At 41.1% G+C, this 16836-nt stretch overlaps 2 protein-coding genes across 2 annotated transcripts in view; one reads left to right on the top strand and one right to left on the bottom strand.

Annotated features, from left to right (window-relative positions):
* Positions 1–16836, bottom strand: part of LOC104060653 (histone H2A-beta, sperm) — a 47200-nt gene that overhangs the window by 18463 nt on the left and 11901 nt on the right. The window lies entirely within an intron of this gene.
* Positions 1–16836, top strand: part of LOC104060656 (ovostatin) — a 30639-nt gene that overhangs the window by 1223 nt on the left and 12580 nt on the right. Inside the window, exons 2-20 of the mRNA XM_009562468.2 lie at positions 428–611; positions 1279–1435; positions 2330–2382; positions 2868–2888; positions 3625–3793; positions 5038–5122; positions 5794–5911; positions 6599–6719; positions 6970–7079; positions 8091–8249; positions 9047–9274; positions 9491–9548; positions 10777–10922; positions 11312–11461; positions 12065–12235; positions 12822–12954; positions 14109–14199; positions 14920–15148; positions 15725–15851. Of these exons, the coding sequence (XP_009560763.2) occupies positions 428–611; positions 1279–1435; positions 2330–2382; positions 2868–2888; positions 3625–3793; positions 5038–5122; positions 5794–5911; positions 6599–6719; positions 6970–7079; positions 8091–8249; positions 9047–9274; positions 9491–9548; positions 10777–10922; positions 11312–11461; positions 12065–12235; positions 12822–12954; positions 14109–14199; positions 14920–15148; positions 15725–15851 (2510 nt within the window). The remainder of the gene's footprint in view (positions 1–427; positions 612–1278; positions 1436–2329; positions 2383–2867; positions 2889–3624; positions 3794–5037; positions 5123–5793; positions 5912–6598; positions 6720–6969; positions 7080–8090; positions 8250–9046; positions 9275–9490; positions 9549–10776; positions 10923–11311; positions 11462–12064; positions 12236–12821; positions 12955–14108; positions 14200–14919; positions 15149–15724; positions 15852–16836) is intronic.

Here is a 16836-nt window from a genome sequence, read left to right on the forward strand (position 1 = left end):
CTCAAAAAGAAGCTAAATATCACCCCTCCTTGTGGGAGGTTCCAGAAGTTTAAGTTTAACCTACATGTAGGTCACAGGAGGACCTGTGACCTATATGCTTGTTAGGTGCCTAGACACTTTAGTAACTGGAGCTATATAAATACCTGGAAAGGAAAGATGCAGCATCGTGCTAGGTAAGAGACTGCATAGAATTATGCCAGTCTTTCAGGTCAGAAAGAACCACGAGGGTGAAAAAAAATTGTCAGCTCTACTTTCTTAGTGTGTTGTTCAAAATTCATTGAAAGAAACAGAAATCCTTTCCATGGTCTGAGCAAGGTTTGGACCATGTCTTCCTTCACAAGTATGACTTTTCTGTGGAATTTTCCTCTCCTCTTTGCTCTGACTTCCTCATGACTGAATGCTCTGATCTAGTCTTGCTTTCTTACAGTCAGTATGTGCTGCTGGTCCCAACTGTAGTGCGAAGTGACTCTCCACAGACCGCTTGTGTGCAGCTCCACGGACTCAGTGAACCTCTGTCCCTGAGCATTATCCTGGAATATGGCATTATTCAGGAGACTCTCTTTGAAGAATCTGTAACGAAGAATGAATTCTTCAAGTGCTACAAATTCAAGGTATTTTATCTTTTGAGACTACTGCAGAGAGTGTAGAAGGTGGAAATACTTCTGAGTGCAGCTCTCTTTGTCAGAGAGGACAAGAAGTAGAGTGCAAGCAGAACAAAAACAGATAAACTGCTGGAGAGGCTGACAATATAGACAGGAAAAAGAAAGACATACGGGTTGTAGGGGAAAGCTGGAGCAAGAGTGAATAGAAAAAAATCTTTTAATTGCCGTCAGAGACGCATGCACTCCATGGAACTGTCATAACTGGAAAACCCAGCTGGGACATGCTCATTTGCTTTTCTGTGACTCTGCAACGTCTGGACAGATGTAAGATACAAGTCCCAGGGTTAGGTCTTCCAGACTGCATCAGAATGAAACACTTCAGAATTGAGTGATATTGCTGGTTCAACCCCCATGTAGGTGGATAACTACATGATATGAGGAAAAGCATAGGACGAGGCATAACTCAAAACTTTAGTGCCTCGTGATAGATTATGGGATTTCCACAACAGAAATTCCTGGATACTATCTCACTGGTAAAGATGAGGCTTCTTATGACTTTGTACAAGTTATTTATGACTCACTTGTCAGTCAATATATTACTCAAGAACCCTGGGCATCAGGGCACCTCAACATCTTTCATTTACCGCTTTTCCTCTGGAATTTTATTTCTCTCCAGGTTCCTCCCGCAATTTCTGACCCTCTGGCATTCATTTCGTTCTCCGCCAAAGGAACCACAGTCAACTTATCTGAGAGAAGATCAGTGGCAATTCAGAATGTGGCTAATACTGTCTTCATCCAAACAGACAAACCCATCTACAAACCAGAGCAAGAAGGTGCTGAGGAGTTTGAGTCAGCTCGTGTACTGGGAAACTGAGTGCAAGGCTGAGTCTAGAATGACAAGGACTTAGTTTTGTGGAGGAAAAGGTCATGGACAGCAACAGCCATGAACAATCCTTCAGATGGTGTATAATTGTCATCTGAGGTTGGGCTCATTAAAAGTCAGTGAAAAATAGAATCTGTTCACAAGATTGTGGCAAATTAGTAGAGAATATGTGTTTTTACTGAGTTAATTGCCTTTTATGTCACCTTGAGTTCTGCCAGGTTTACTGAAGTCAGTCACATAAAGTGTCCTTGAAGATACTGAAAATAATAGGTTAAGCTTTGAACTAATAACATTCATATAGAAATAAAGTAAGCATGTTATTTCTTCACAACAGCTCTTTCTACATAACTGCTAATCTAATTCACAGTGCTGATTCCATCATGATGTTTAAATGGCAGTACAAGCCGTGGTATAGTTAGTAATTATACTTCAGTGCTGCACAGGGTTTACACTTAGAATAAAGACAAATTCTTCCTTCTCTTCAATTCTTTCATTGGAAGTCCATGTAAACAACTTTTAAGTATCATACTGTTTTGTATAATCAGTTTTTAAGGAAATATTCCAAAGAACTGAGTCCTTCAAGAAGAAATGAAGGCAGTACCGAGTATTTGTATTTCCTGTAGAGGCTACTTTAGTCCCAGTGGGTCAGAATTTAGTCTATTTCAGCTGACAACTTTATTTTGGTTTTCTTTTTCACTGGCTAAGGTAATCAAATCCTTTCTAGCTCTCTGGGGGTTCTTTAGTTCTCCCTGAAGGCCTGGGCAGAGTTTGTTTCAATTGGACGTTGGAAGTGACTTCCCAATGCCTAAGTGAATGATCTGGTTTTGTCCTGCATCTTTTTCAGTGTTGTTTCGTGTGGTAGCTTTGGACAGCCAGTTCAGACCTGTTCAGGAAAAGGTAAGTATGACTGACAGTCAAGGTTTTTCAAGCACCTTCTTGTGGCACCTGTTCACTGAGTCTCTTCCATTTATAAATTAAATGAAAGGGCCTGGGATAGACGTCCTGTTGTTTTTGTAGAACTGTTGTAACTCCATAGCTTCATACTCCATCCCTTCCCTGCTGTTATGGAGGGCAAGGGGTCTGAAAGCACTCCTGGAAATCTGTCACAGTGCTTAGATTTTGTAGTCACTTCACTTCACAGACACCAGATATGTAGAAAGAGGCTGAATGTGTTTTGTAAAAACAATAAATTCACAACAAGTTATCCCCTAAAATTATCTTTCCAATTACAGACATGAGTTTCAAATTATTTCCTTGACCCAGTCTTTTGTATCCAGAAAAGATGTTCACAATCTTCTTTATGTTCTAGTATTTCTCAAGCTTCATGGTTAATTCCTTGGTATTTTGATCATTTTTTTCTCACTCTTTTTTTCCTCTTCCAGTATCCACGAATCGTCATTGAGGTAAGAGATGCATGTCATTAAATCACAAGCTGCTTTGGAAAGGCTCTGTATGCTTCATCATTCCCCATAGTGTCAATAGCTGAGTGAGACTCACCAAAAATGTACCATCTAAAGCCAATGAGCTTCAGGAGGACAATGGATAGCAGAGGAGAAGAAATCAGGAGAAGTTAGTCAGAGATGGCATGGGCTTGTTGCTGCATCTTCCGTTAGGATTGAAACAAGAGTGTTCAGTGTAGTCTTACTTCGACAGGACTACCGTAAATGGGCTGGTGAAATAGCCTCATTCTCAAGCAGGCATAAGAATAGTAACTTTCTGAACTGTCATGTTCTGCTGAAGGACAGGCTAACAATGAATCTTCTACCACATTCCACATCACTAGATCTCAAAGCACTTTCTAAAGGAGACCATAATAATATTTACATTTTACAGAAGGAGTTGAGTCAGGAAGACTTATTCTAGAGGAGCTACACATAAGCAATCTGAGTCGCAATCAGGTACTATTCCTGGATGATCTGAGAGTGTAGATAATTTCTGTTTAACAAAAACTTGGGCTTATTTAATCCACAAACAGATCTGGAAAATTAATGGTAAGTCAGGCCACAGGTCATCAGCCCGACCCACATTCAATTGTGATGTATTTAGCTAATATGCCAAAACACAAAACTTGAAAGAAGGCAAGAAGACAAGAAACAAGGTGATAAAGATTCTGGTACGTGTCTTTCTCCCACCTTCCAGGATCCAGAGGGAAACAAGATCTTCCAGTGGCTGGATGTAACATCTAACCATGGAATTGTCCAGCTCTCATTTCGACTGATCTCAGAGCCTATTCTGGGGACCTACCACATCATTGTGGAGAAGAAGTCAGGTGAAAGAGAGCACTATTTCTTCACAGTGGAGGAATATGGTAAGCAAAAGTCTGTGAACTGCCCTGCACCAGCAACGAGGCTGGCTCCATGAAAGTCAGATAGGAGCTGCTAGTGCAGAGTTTAAGTGCTTTGAATTCTCCACTTCATGTCTGAGAAAGAAAGATGTAGGGAGAGCTGGGTGGGGAAAGTGAAAGCAAAAAAGCAAATAAGAAATGCTGAGAAAAGCAACATTTTGCAGGAATTAAATTAAGAGTCTAATTCTTTCCTGGGCTTGGCACAAAGTCCCGGCGTGTCTTTCAGATGCACATCCTATTACTCAGACCTTACACTCCCTGTCTGTTCAGAGGCAAAATGAGTGACTCAGGCCTGTCTTGTTTTGTGGAGGTCATCAGCAAATGAAGATCACTAGGCTAAAATATGCACTAGAAAACTGAAGATATCATCTATCAAACAGATTAAATGGCAGCTACTGGACTGTTACTGCAGGAGGCTGGATAGCCAGCGGGAGTCCAGGATGGAAAACATCTTGGTAGTGGGGTGCTAAGCCCGTCGTGGTGATCTTCTTACTCTTTGGAATAGACTGTATCAATGGAGTTGCTGAATTAATTTTGTTTTTCCAAGTTTTCTGATGTCATAGTAGCAGGTTTTCCTTAGCAGTCCTCAGAGAAGGCTTTGATAATGCTCAGCTGCTTTTTTTTTTTTTTTTTTTTTTTGTAAGGGCAGTAGAGCATATTTCTTTCTTAGCATCCAGAGCTTGCTCTTAGCTTCCAGTCTGCTCTGAACAGATGCACAAGAAGAAGGCTTTTCCAGCTATGTTGTCATTGTTAGTGGTGACCTAGCACAAAAGATAAGCTGAAAAGAGAGAGTGATAGTGACCAGTTTGATTTTACTATTTCACTTATTCTGTTGCCTTTCTCCTTCAACGGGGCTGGTTGCAAACTAACTTCTGTTCCTCAGAGTTTAACTAGTTTGAAACATCAGCATCACTCCCACCTGTCTCTTGAATAAAATGTGCAGGCAATTAAATTCATCTATCACAGTTTTTTCTGTAACTGCTGCCACTATTATTATAGCATTTTAAAGAAGTTATTCATCTTACCACTAAAGGTAATTTTCCTCTGATATTGTCCTGCAGCCAGCCACTATGTAGACTCCTCTTTCTCTTTTCCTCTTCCTTGTTGGTGAAAATGCCTTTGCCAACTGTTTTTTTACTGTCTTCCACACTCACACCTGCCTATGTCATGCAATCGCTGATCAGTCGTATTCACATTGCATTTCCCAGTGCTGCCGAAATTTGAAGTAACAACCAGTGTGCCAAATAGGATCTCTTTCTTTGATGAAGAAGTTAGAGTGAACATTTGTGCCATGTAAGTATCAGAGCTGAGAATATATTTGTGCACAAGAAACATAGGTTAGAGGATGATGTACCATACTGGGAAGCAGGGACTCTGCTGCTGAATCAAAGTATGGGTTAGAGTTATTCCTTTACCTGTGACATGAAACATGACAAACTCCCCTCCTGCTACAAAGCAGAATTAGAACTGGGAGGGTTTGCGAGTGTCCAACAATTTGAGGAGATCAAGCAGAACATACTCACTAGCTGCTGGTTTTTATTAATATAGAAAAGGAGAGAAATAGCATGGAACGAGAGTCTGTCATTAAGATTGCTGGCTGTGACACTGCCAAAGAGCAGGGTGGTATGAGCCAAAGGGGTGAGTAGGGATCTTTCTGCAATATGTCCTGCTTTGTGTAAGGGACTGACAAGAAAGCAGCAGGGAATCCCAATGCTGAGCCCTGCACCACTTTCTAGCTCCAGACCTTGAAGACAAAGTAAAGCAGGATCTTTTAATAAGATGCCAAAACCAGCCTAAAAATAGTTGAAGGGAATTCTGCTAGGGCTAACTGTCCCTAATTCCCAGCTGTTCTACTGTCTGTGCTGTGAGCACTTTGGAGGAGTTCAGTCTGCCTTTCTCTGCAGTCTTTGCAGGTCTCATGCTAAGTCCATGTGATTGAGTTCCTGTGTCTCTTTCTCTCCTAGATACACTTATGGCCAACCAGTGCAAGGCAATGCTCGAATCAATGTGTGTCAGCAGCGCTTTTATAGTACACAATGTGAGCAAAAGCAGAAAGATACCTGTGAAGCTGTCACTGGACCGGTAAGATACAGGGCAAGGCCTTTCTTTCTTCCTTCCCTATCAGCTTGCTTAATATGTAGCACAGTGTTTGGTGGCCCCAGTTTCCCCGAGAACCACACAGAGACAATCCCAGAGGCAGGTTTTTTCCTCGCTACCTCAACAGGTAATTCTGAAGGACCATGAAGTTAGTTTTTACCTTACTAGGATACCTTTTTTTTTTTTGTCTTCAGAAAGAATGAGAAGGAGGGAGGGAAGCTTATGAAACTACATATTTGTGATCATTACTAAAATGGTGGAGCTGTGTTTTTACCAAGTGTAATCAGCGCATCTATACTGGGAGTCTTTGAGGACACTTAATACTAAACTAATGATTAATTTCTCCAGTAGGCCAAACTCAAAATGCTCTGGTCATAGAGCTCAGGCATCATGCAAGACGGGTTTGAGAAGGGATGTGAGTATAAAGAGGACTAGAGGGAATGAGGAGAGAGGTTTCCAGGTGCAATGGTAGATGAAATTGAAACAATGAGCTGGGAAGGGAGCCAGGGAGTGATAAATATAAGGTAGATAGGAAGCAATTGAGTAGAAGGTAGGAACTGAATATGTGAGCAGGCACATGAAGCTCTTCAGAGACACACTAATACAGATTCGGGAGCAATTTTAGAGACCTTGGAAAAAAAATGGACTTTCCCTTTTGTGCTCCTTTTTCAGCTGGGGAAGGATGGCTGCTTCAACTCCATCATCTCCATCAAAACATTCCAGCTGTATCGTAGTTATGCCAGGAGGTATACCAGCCTCAAGGTAGAAAGCATCGTCACTGAAAATGGGACAGGTAACACCAAGTGAAGGTTGGGAGAAGCCGATTAAAGTTAATAGGTGGTACTTTCTGAGAGGAATCTCCCGGATCCCAATCTGTATAGCAAACAACCAAAAATCACCATTTTCTTCATACAGCTTTCCCTCAAGAGCATCACTGCTCCACAACATAGCTTTTCAAAAAAAAGCTTTTTTAAAAAAAAAAATAATTTTCTGCCCAAGTCTGATTTTTGTTTCCTCCCCTTTTTCTTGGGTGTGTGTCACAGGTATCCAAATGAAAGACGATGACTATATTGCAGTCAACCAAGAAAATGATAGAGTGATGTTAAAGAATATGGATTTCTATTACAAGAGGGGAATTCCTTACTATGGTGAGGTGGGTATCTGAGAGGATACATTTGCATCAAAACTCCCTGATGTCCAGCATGATCTCTGTGTTGCCCCATTTATGGCTGTTTACTAATTCTGTGCTGGCAACTTTCCATGATAATGTTGCATAACAGTGGCTGCTGCACTGTTACATTAGATGCTTCTAGAGAAAAATAGAAAATTATATTGTACTAGAGTGTTAGAGTCTCTCTTCTGTCATAGTGAGAGTATGCCTAAAAGGTGGGTAAGCGAAAGGTCATATGAGTAGGGAAAGAAGAGTCTAAAAGAAACTACCTCAGCAAAAGTTGTGCCTAAATCAAAGGTAGGTTTTACCCTGTGTTGCATCACACAGCTGTAGTGATGTTTACTTACAGCAGTACAGGTGTTGGACCACATTCCACATTCTTACCAACCCATACATGCAAGATAAATGAAGGCACAGAAAGGCAGATTGTCCTGGTATACAATGAGGACAGAGGATATGCACAGATGCCTAGGAGCTGGGAAGCGTTACTGAGATCCATAGGCTATCCGTGGAAATGAAGTCATCTCATTGCTTTAGGTTTGTTAATCAATGCTCTCCAAAGAGTATGTACTCTGGAGTTCCTCTGTTTCTATTTGCTCAGGAAGGGAGAGTGTGAGGTAAGAATTTAAACTACCTTTTCTCATTCAGTAGCTTTTAACCTATGTGATGGCACACTGAACTAGTGGTCACTGAAGATTATTTTATTTCAATAAAAGAATCTTTTATACAAGATTATGAATATAAACAATTCCTTCTCCTTCTGCGACATATAATTGTCCTTATATTGGTGGGAATTGCCTGCCTTTGCCTGTCACGTAACTCCTGCTCCTTCAAAATATTGGGGAGCATCTGAGTCTTAAATATATTTCACTCTTGGTATTTTCCTCCCTGCAATTGTCCTCAGCGCTTAAGTAAGCATCCTCTGGTGAGCAGAGCATTTCCTGTTCTTTTGATTATTTTTTTCTGAATTGCTTGGGTATTCTTTGTGTTCAGATCTCCGTGACAAATATGGATGATGAGCCTGTTTCCAATAGAACTGTCCTGCTGGAGCTCAATGAAAAATACCTGGCCAACTATACCACTGACAAGAACGGCATTGCTGCTTTTTTCATTGACACATCTGACATCTTTGATCCCAGTTTTAAGTTGACAGTAAGTAAATACAAGGTTCAGTCTAATTCCTGAAAAGTTCTTGATTGGAGAGAGGGATTAGAAGTAGCTGGTGAGTACTTGCAGGATTGTTTCCAATTAGGAAAAAAGACAGTTGGTACACTAACACCTACAAACTGTGTGAAACTAGTATGAGAAAGCACCATTGCCTAAGAAGTGTCAAACTGCACCCTGGGAGTGTTTGGCCTTGGTGATCTGTAGCATCTCCCTACTTTTCCCTCCACTCAGAGCCCTTTCTGCTGCCATCCTCCTTCTCTTTATTCTGTGCAGTAGAGGACCTTCCTCACAGACTGCCATGGCTTCTCCTCCCAGCCTGAATGTCCACCGGCTTTTCTCTGTTGCTGCCCCCTCACTTGCATTTCTGCTGGTGGAGACTCATGCCAGTTTCCATACATGGCCTTCTTGTGTTCTGATAGCTTTTCTCTGGTGTGATGGGAAGACTCGAGAAAAAAAAAGGCATCTGAGAACAATGACATTCTAACTTACAAGTTCTAGCCATTTATACAACCTGTCCCAAGCCTGCTAGAATCTGAAATAACCTCCCTGCTGCCATGTGCCATAGGTGTCTGGATACATTAATGTTTCTAGAAGGCTCCTGGCTCTGGACTGGTGAAGCACAGATTTTTCATACCAGCTCTTGCTCTTGGCTTAAACAGCCCACAAAAACAACTTCCCTGAAGAGTATTTTAGAGGGAAGGTGTCTTTGCCTCTCACCTGCCTACCATTTTGTTGATTTTCTACTTTGTTTATTCCCGATATATGACTCTTCTGCTTCATAGATCAGGCAGGCACCAGATGACTGTGAAGACCTCTTCATCTGGAGGAGTGATAATGAGCCCCAAGCCTCATTCTTTGTCCAACGTTTTTACTCTCGGACCAACAGCTTTGTGAAAATCGAGCCAGTGAGGGAGAAGCTCAGTTGTGGCCAGCAGCAAACAATCAAAGTTCACTACATCCTGAATAGAGAGGGCTATGGGAATCACAGACATACAAACTTCTACTATGTGGTAAGTGCTACCTTGGCTACCAAAACATCTCTTTTCTTTTGCCTTCTCTTGAACACCAGATAAGGCAGAATTCTCTGGGTCAGACAGTGGTTACAGATCCCTACTCGATTTGATGGCCTTTGAAGCCTCTCAGAACACTACTCAAAATCAATGATTTCACGGGAGAAGGCAGGAGATGCTTTTGATCTTGTCTCATAAGTTTTTTTCTATGTCCAGGTGATGACAAAAGGAAAAATTACTCTCACTGGCCAGAAGCAAGTCGACATCTCTGATGGTAAGTTCTTGGCTGTATTACTTCTGACAGTTCAGAGCATCATTCTGAGCACCAGAGCATTAGTAAGTTTTGTCAAAAGCGATGAAAGCAGAGAACTTCAGCAAAATCAGGTACAAGTTCTTAAACCACAATACCTGTCACCACACAGTATAATTTGCTTTTGCTGCAGCACCTAGACAATCCCCCATATCATAATCAAACTGATCTTGTTAGTTGAATGATGAAAACTTTGTCGTGACCGGACATCCAGGAATGCAACCATCCTCTGTTTATTTCTTGCCAAGAAGTATTTGCAGTTTCACAGTTATTCTGTGACATCTTCACTGATTAGAAGACTAAAACATTTTGAAATTTGAAATAATAGCTGGGAGATCTAGCATTATGCCTAGAATTCATTGCAATTTCAGAAGTCTCCAAATACCTGCAAATGACGATGATCGTAACAGTGACAGCAAACTGAACTTCATTCTTTGTTGTTAGATATTTATTTTCTTGCAGAACCTGGTCTATTTCCAGTCTTCAGTAAATGGCTTAAGTAAGACTCATTCCACATATAGGATTTGGCGTTTAGTATATGCCATCTTCGGTCTTGGGTATTCCTGCACTTTGGATGCACCGTATAGGTTCCCATGTGCTTTAGGGAAAAGCACCCCATTCATCAAAAGGCAGCTATGTCACATGATTTTCCCTTCATGAAATCAGCTTGAAGCCATGGGGTTTTTTTCCATATTATTGAGAGCTAACACTAAAGTGTTTGATAGTGTGTGACTCACCAAAACTTATTTGAAAGCTTAATTTCCTGTCCCAGCTTTAATAATTGTCTTCCACGCAGATAAGAACTTCATATTTCCTAGAGTTAAGAGAGCTCTCCTTTCGCTCAGAAGATTGGCTTATCTCCCCTGATGTAGGAAGTTCTACAGATATGAGGCCCAGAGGCTATGTTGTGCTCTTCTTGTAGTAATCATGCACAGATTTCCCTGTCCATCTTCTACTCAGCTCAGACTCCTCTTTGCAAAGTACCCTGCTCTGAATGTTTTCCAGTCTGTATCTGCTGTGTTGCTGGTAGGAGCTGTTCCTCAGCTGATGAGAGATTAATCTCCTGCTAACCAACTTCACTATTTTTAAAGGTCCTGGTAGGTTATGGGTAAATATGTGGCCCTTTCACCAAACCTGAGGTTTGCCTAATCTCTCTTATTGATTTCTCCCCTGTTCCATGTTACTTCCACAGCTGCAAAAGGTACATTCTCCATCACACTGACTGTCACCGAGAAGCTTGCTCCCAGCACGAGGCTGTTGCTCTACACCGTACATCCTCATGGGGAAATAGTGGCTGACAGCTCTTGGATACACAGTGATGTATGCTTCAAAAACAAGGTGAAAACCTTTGCTTTCTTATTAAGGCCTATATCATCTGGTTCTTTGCTCAGGGAACACTTAGGGAATGACTGCATTGAGAGCCCTGTACTCAGGATGGTCTTTAAGAACAGAAAAGGTACAGATGTGCCTGGGAAAGTGAGGAGATATCCCTGGAACTGACATGTATGCTCGGACTCAAGCTAAACTTCCAACGGAGTGTGGACAGGAAGGTGACTAGGGGGTTGTAGAGATGTGGATCTTTACAGAAGAGGGATTCAGAAGGGCCATCTAGCGGTAAAAGCTTTGTCCCGCAAAGAACAGAGTGAGTGCTAGTGAAAGGTGAGACTTATATCTATGTGCTAGGCTGATTCTAATAATTTCTGTGTCTTGGATTTATTAATTTCCAGCTTCAGCTCGAGTTCTCTGAGAAGCAGGGTCTCCCAGGCTCTAAAGTCAGTCTCCACCTTGAAGCTGCTGCCAACTCCTACTGTGCCTTGCAAGCTGTAGATCAGAGTGTCTATCTTCTTCAGCCTGAGCACGAATTATCTGCTAAAAGAGTAAGCCACATTCCCAATCCCATGTTCTTTTGACATTCCAATTCCCACCTGTGATCTCTCTGCTGCTGTTTTTATTTTTCCCATGGAAATAGACATTTCAGTGATTAAAGAAAGATCTATGGCAGTTGTATACTTCAAAGCCAGGAGCTGATATTGGAGCATTTACTTTTGGAAAGCAAGGCAGTGTAAGACATGTCCTAAGAATATACTCAATGTAGATCCTTTAAAGCTTAGTTCCTTCCTGGGGAATGTGATTATGTCAAAATTCTACTTTATGACTCAAATAGGCCTTGGGCTCAGAACGAAAGCTGTAGATGTCAGCTTGTTGAATTCCAGCTTCCTCTCTGCATAACTCAGGAGTATATCTCTTTGCTTTTTTTGCTCAGATTCACCCACTGCAGCTCAGAAGGAGAGTTGTGAAGTCCAGTCTTTCTTATGTATCCCCAGCCAAATTGCTTGTTCATCTCTGGATAGGCACCTCGGGATAGGAAAAACCACCAGTCTACAAGATTGCTCAGGGGCTACAATAAGCTTTGAACATGTGTGATTTTGCACCTGCCTGGGGCCTTCCTCATTTTTACAGTAGTTGTTCTCCCCTCCCAGGTGTACTACCATCTTCGTATGAGTGATTTGTATGGCTATTACTACCATGGGCTCAACTTGGAAGATGACAAGCCACAGGGATGTACTCCAGTCAAAACTACCTTTTTTGATGGCTTGTACTACGAACCTGTGAATGTCAGTCATGATGGTGATGCCTACAGGATTTTCAGGGTATGTGCTCTGTGGAGTTCTTTAAGTGGAGGTATTCTGAAAGAATTCATGCATATTAGCATTATACTTTTGCAGATGGTGTTTCTTACTACTAAGAGAAGGCAGCTGATGCCTAGAAGTGCCTAAAATATCTAATCACCCAGTTTCTGACTTCTTATACCCACCTTTTATTCAGGAATGTTGAGAATCACTATCGATATTTTCTATCGTCCTGCCCATTCTTTAGCAGACATTTCCTAAGCAGGACCATGGCCTTACCTCATGACCTCCGGCATTCCTAGTAAAAATCTGAGTCCATGATGCAGGCCACTCGGTTCCTGATACATTCACCTCTACTCCCACTGGTCCTGTGGTCTAAGACCTAGCATAAGCCCCATTATTATTGGTCTTTAAAGGACACCAAGTGTTTTTGCTCTGTAAGACAGACATCAAGGTTAGAGAGGAAAAGAGAGTTGTGATGTTCAGGGTTGAAAGGGTGGGATGTAAGGAGGGAGGAGAGAGATGAGTTATGTGGTTCTTCCAGGTGAGAGGAGAGGCATGCACAGGAGCATGCCCTGAGTGACACAATGGATTCTTTCACATTCAGGATATGGGCCTGAAAGTTTTCACCAACTCTGTGCTACGGAAGCCAGTTCTGTGCAACGAAGACAAATCACAAGTGGACCATTACCCCGCCTATTTTGGCCATGGTGTCACCCCTGTCAATAGCTACGGCACAGGTAAAAGAAGGTTCATACTCTGGTCTTGTCTGCCAGGTCTTCAAAGCTGTTGCCTATATAAAATAACATCCCGTATGATGAGGTTTCTTGAGGGAATAGGTCTGTGTGTCCCAGTTCACCTCTAGTAACCTCTTTCTGACAGGTCTTGCAGTAGAGTACATTGTCTCTCACTTAGGTACAGGGTCTATATAGAAAAGAGAGGGAATACTGGGATGCTACTTCTGTCATAAACTGGTATTAGTTTTTCAAGGTCTCTCAGGTCAGAACCTTTCACTAAATCACGATTCAATTAAATATTTAAAAGGAAATGCCAATGCAGAAAAATAACAGCAATTCCCAATGTTCAGCATTCACACAGCACTTAGCATACATAGCACAGTCTCCAAAGCACTTTACAGAGCAGCCAGAGTTATGATTATCTTTGTCCTAGTTAGATTGCTCAGCAAAAGTAGCAGTGACAGCCACAAGGAAAATTGCTATTCAACACTAGGAAAAAAATTCTTCCCCATGAGAACTGTGCTGCAGTAGCAGAGATTCTCCAAGAGGTTTCGGATTCTCCATCACTGCAAATTTTCAAAACTGAGGTGGACAAACCCCTTGAGCAACATGATCTGACTTTGAAGTTAGTCATGCTTCAAGCAGAATGGACTAGAGAACTCCAGAGCTTCCTCCCAACCTAGATTTTTCCAATGATTCTGTGATTCTATGATTCCAAGTCCAGTGAAACAACAAAGTCTTGTTATTTCTGTTATACAGCTAGGAAATCTGAGGTACCCTCAGGCTAAATGAGTTGCTGGACATCACAAGTGAATTCTTGGCAAAACTGCTAAGTCAAAGATAGCTAGTAGCAGAGAATGGGAACATGCCTTTCTAACCTGATACGAGAACTTTCAATATGATATGAAGTTAAATGTCTTGTGAAATAGCTATATTTTCTAGTATTTTCCCATGGGAAAAGAGAAAAGATAAGATACTGTTTCATTCCATACCTTGTATAAGTTTGAATTTTCCTTTCTTATGGAAAAAAAAAAAGGAAAAATTCCCAGATGGAATATTTAATGTTCATGTATGATACTGAGCATGTCTGACAGCAGTTCAGATTCTTCTGGCCTGACCTTTCTAATTTTACACTTTAACCATATGCAATCTTCTAGAGGAAGGAAGAATTATCGGTGGTAGTGGTGGTAGTAACACTATTCGGAAATTCTTCCCTGAGACCTGGATTTGGGATCTGGTTCATACTGAGTGAGTATTTTTAGTTTCATTTCTTACCTTTCATGTGGAGTTTTTAATTGATACATGTTGTTGAAATGAATTCTGGGAAGAAACCAAGGAACTTATATCTGATTGTAGTTGTGGGTCACCTTTTCCCATCCTGCTCAATGACCTTTGAGCTCCCAACTTTGTACTCAGTGTCAAACCTTCTCGAATTGTGCATGATATTTGCTCTGTGCTCTGCCCCACATCCTTCGGATGAGGAGAAAGAATAAGAGCTAAAGGTAAAATAAACACATTTGTTTAGGAGAGAGCAAGAACAAATCTTGTACTTTTTCATCACATTTCTAATTCAGCAGCAGCAACGTTAGGTTATTTTTCTTTTCTTTCCAGGGTATTATAGCATCTGCAATGATAATATCTCCATCTTGCCTATGCATCCAGGGGCTGCTCTAGAATGTTAATCCAAATATATTGGTTCTAATATGTATGTTTGGACATTATGGTATTTAAGCAAATAGTATTTCTAAATTTAAAAAGCTGAGTATTCTTCCAAGTGGTTTCTAACATGTAGTTCACCAGCATCTTCATCTTTACTTCTAGCTTTATATTATGTTTTAAATATGGGGAGGTATCTTGCAGGAAGTGAGATGAAAACAGAAGTACTAACTCAAGCAGGGTGCCTGCTCTATAATTTCGCTTGAAAATGCCAAAGGTCATTTCTCATTCTGTTTTTATTATTTTCCTCAGTTCCAAGGGAGAGGTCAATGTGTTTTACACCATTCCTGACACCATCACAGAATGGAAAACCAGTGCTTTCTGCATGCAGGATGATGTTGGGTTTGGCATCTCCTCACCTGTTTCACTGAAAGCATTCCAGCCATTTTTTGTGGATCTCACCATGCCGTACTCTGTTATTCGAGGGGAAAAATTTAATTTAGTAGCCAACGCCTTCAACTACCTCAACACATGCATCCAGGTACATCAAATTCCCTTTTACTTCCAATATGGTTTGTCTGTTTCCCAGAGATCCCAGCATTCTCCTGCATAATGCAACAGAAATAAATATTTGACTTATGCTTTAACCTGTGACACATTACTCTCTTGCCCTGTGTCACCCATCCCCGTATCATAATATTAGGAAAATGTGGCTAATGATCACTGTGGCTGGTCCACAGAAGAACCAGCTCCTTCCCCTTACATAATTTAGCTCATGTTTTGCTCATGAAGGAGGAACTTCAGCAGACGGTAAGGATTACCGTGCTGTGCAAAACACAATACATACTGAGGATGTGGTATGTAGCAGTAACACATAAGAAGATTTGACTAAATGAGCACAGACACCTTGGCATGCTTCTGTCAAAGGCAGACACTAATGATGGGCAAAAAAGAAACAAGCTTGCCTGTCAGGGAAATGCCCCATCCTTCTATCCTAGTACCATCCCACAGATTCAGATGACAAATAAATTCTTCGGCAAGTCTCTCTTGCTCTACAGCCTAACTTTAGGGACAGTCTACGTAATTCATAATCTTGTTCCTTCTTTCTTTGTCTCAGGTCAGTGCCATACTGGCAAAGTCAAGTGACTATAAGGCAGAAATCATTTCACCAGAAGACAACACAGCAAGGCTGTGTGCCAATGAAAGAAAAACCTATATTTGGGCGGTTAGCCCCCACAAACTAGGTAAGTTTATTTTTTCATCACCTTGATATATCCCTATTTGATCTTTCTACCTCTGTCACCCACGTTCTTTAATGTAGCATCAGTAATCCAGGCAGGAATTTCTGAACAGCTCCATTAATTGTTCCACAAATTGGACCTGCACTAAAGTTCCCATAGACACACAGAATGAGCAGTGAATCATTCTGGTATTTTATCTGTGTTTTAGCAAGTAGTGTTCACTTGCCATAGTATACATGAAATACTGGCGGGATTTCATGTGCCTGTGATCTCAGCTGACAGTTTTGCACGTAAACAACTTTATTCAGTAAGAATGAAATTTGCTAATAATTTTGGACAGAATTCTCAACAAGGAAAGAGGACGTTTCTCCTCCCTGATTTTACAGCTGTGTTAGTTCACATTGCTTTCAAGTCAACATGGTCTTTTAAAAAAATGCAGTTACAACAGCTGGCATGTGTAAATGCCTCAAAAGCTGAAGTAGAAAAAAACTTCCAAATAGCGAAGGTTCTTCTGAAAATGAACCACAGATGAACCTTTTCTTTAGAAGGCTATTTCTAAAACCTTATATTAAGTGTGACTTATTCCCTTAACTATATTGAGAAAGATGCAAAGTTATAGTGTGATGGAAATTGGATATATAGCAGAATAATACTGCAGAGCTGAAAAAAAAAAAGAAAGCTGCTTTCTCTTCCTGTAACTCTGAACATTTTTTTTTCCAAGCAAGAAACTACTTTGGATTTCTGGTTTGTAATGCTTGCAGGGGTGAAGTGAGTAATGCCTACAAAACTGCTCACTTCAGCAACACTGACACTGCTTCTCAGTTTTGTCCCTCAGTTAACAAATTCTATCATCTGAAGGAAAAGGGCAGCAGAGCTACAGCTATTGCTGTACTGCCCTAGGCGAGAGAAAACTCAGCACAAGGCTAAGAACAGGCAGAAATCAGTAGTGAGTACTATCGGTCATTGGCCAAGGTCACCCCTATTTCAT

The sequence above is a fragment of the Cuculus canorus genome, chromosome 1 (genome assembly GCF_017976375.1).
Source record: "Cuculus canorus isolate bCucCan1 chromosome 1, bCucCan1.pri, whole genome shotgun sequence".
Classification (NCBI taxonomy): domain Eukaryota; kingdom Metazoa; phylum Chordata; class Aves; order Cuculiformes; family Cuculidae; genus Cuculus; species Cuculus canorus.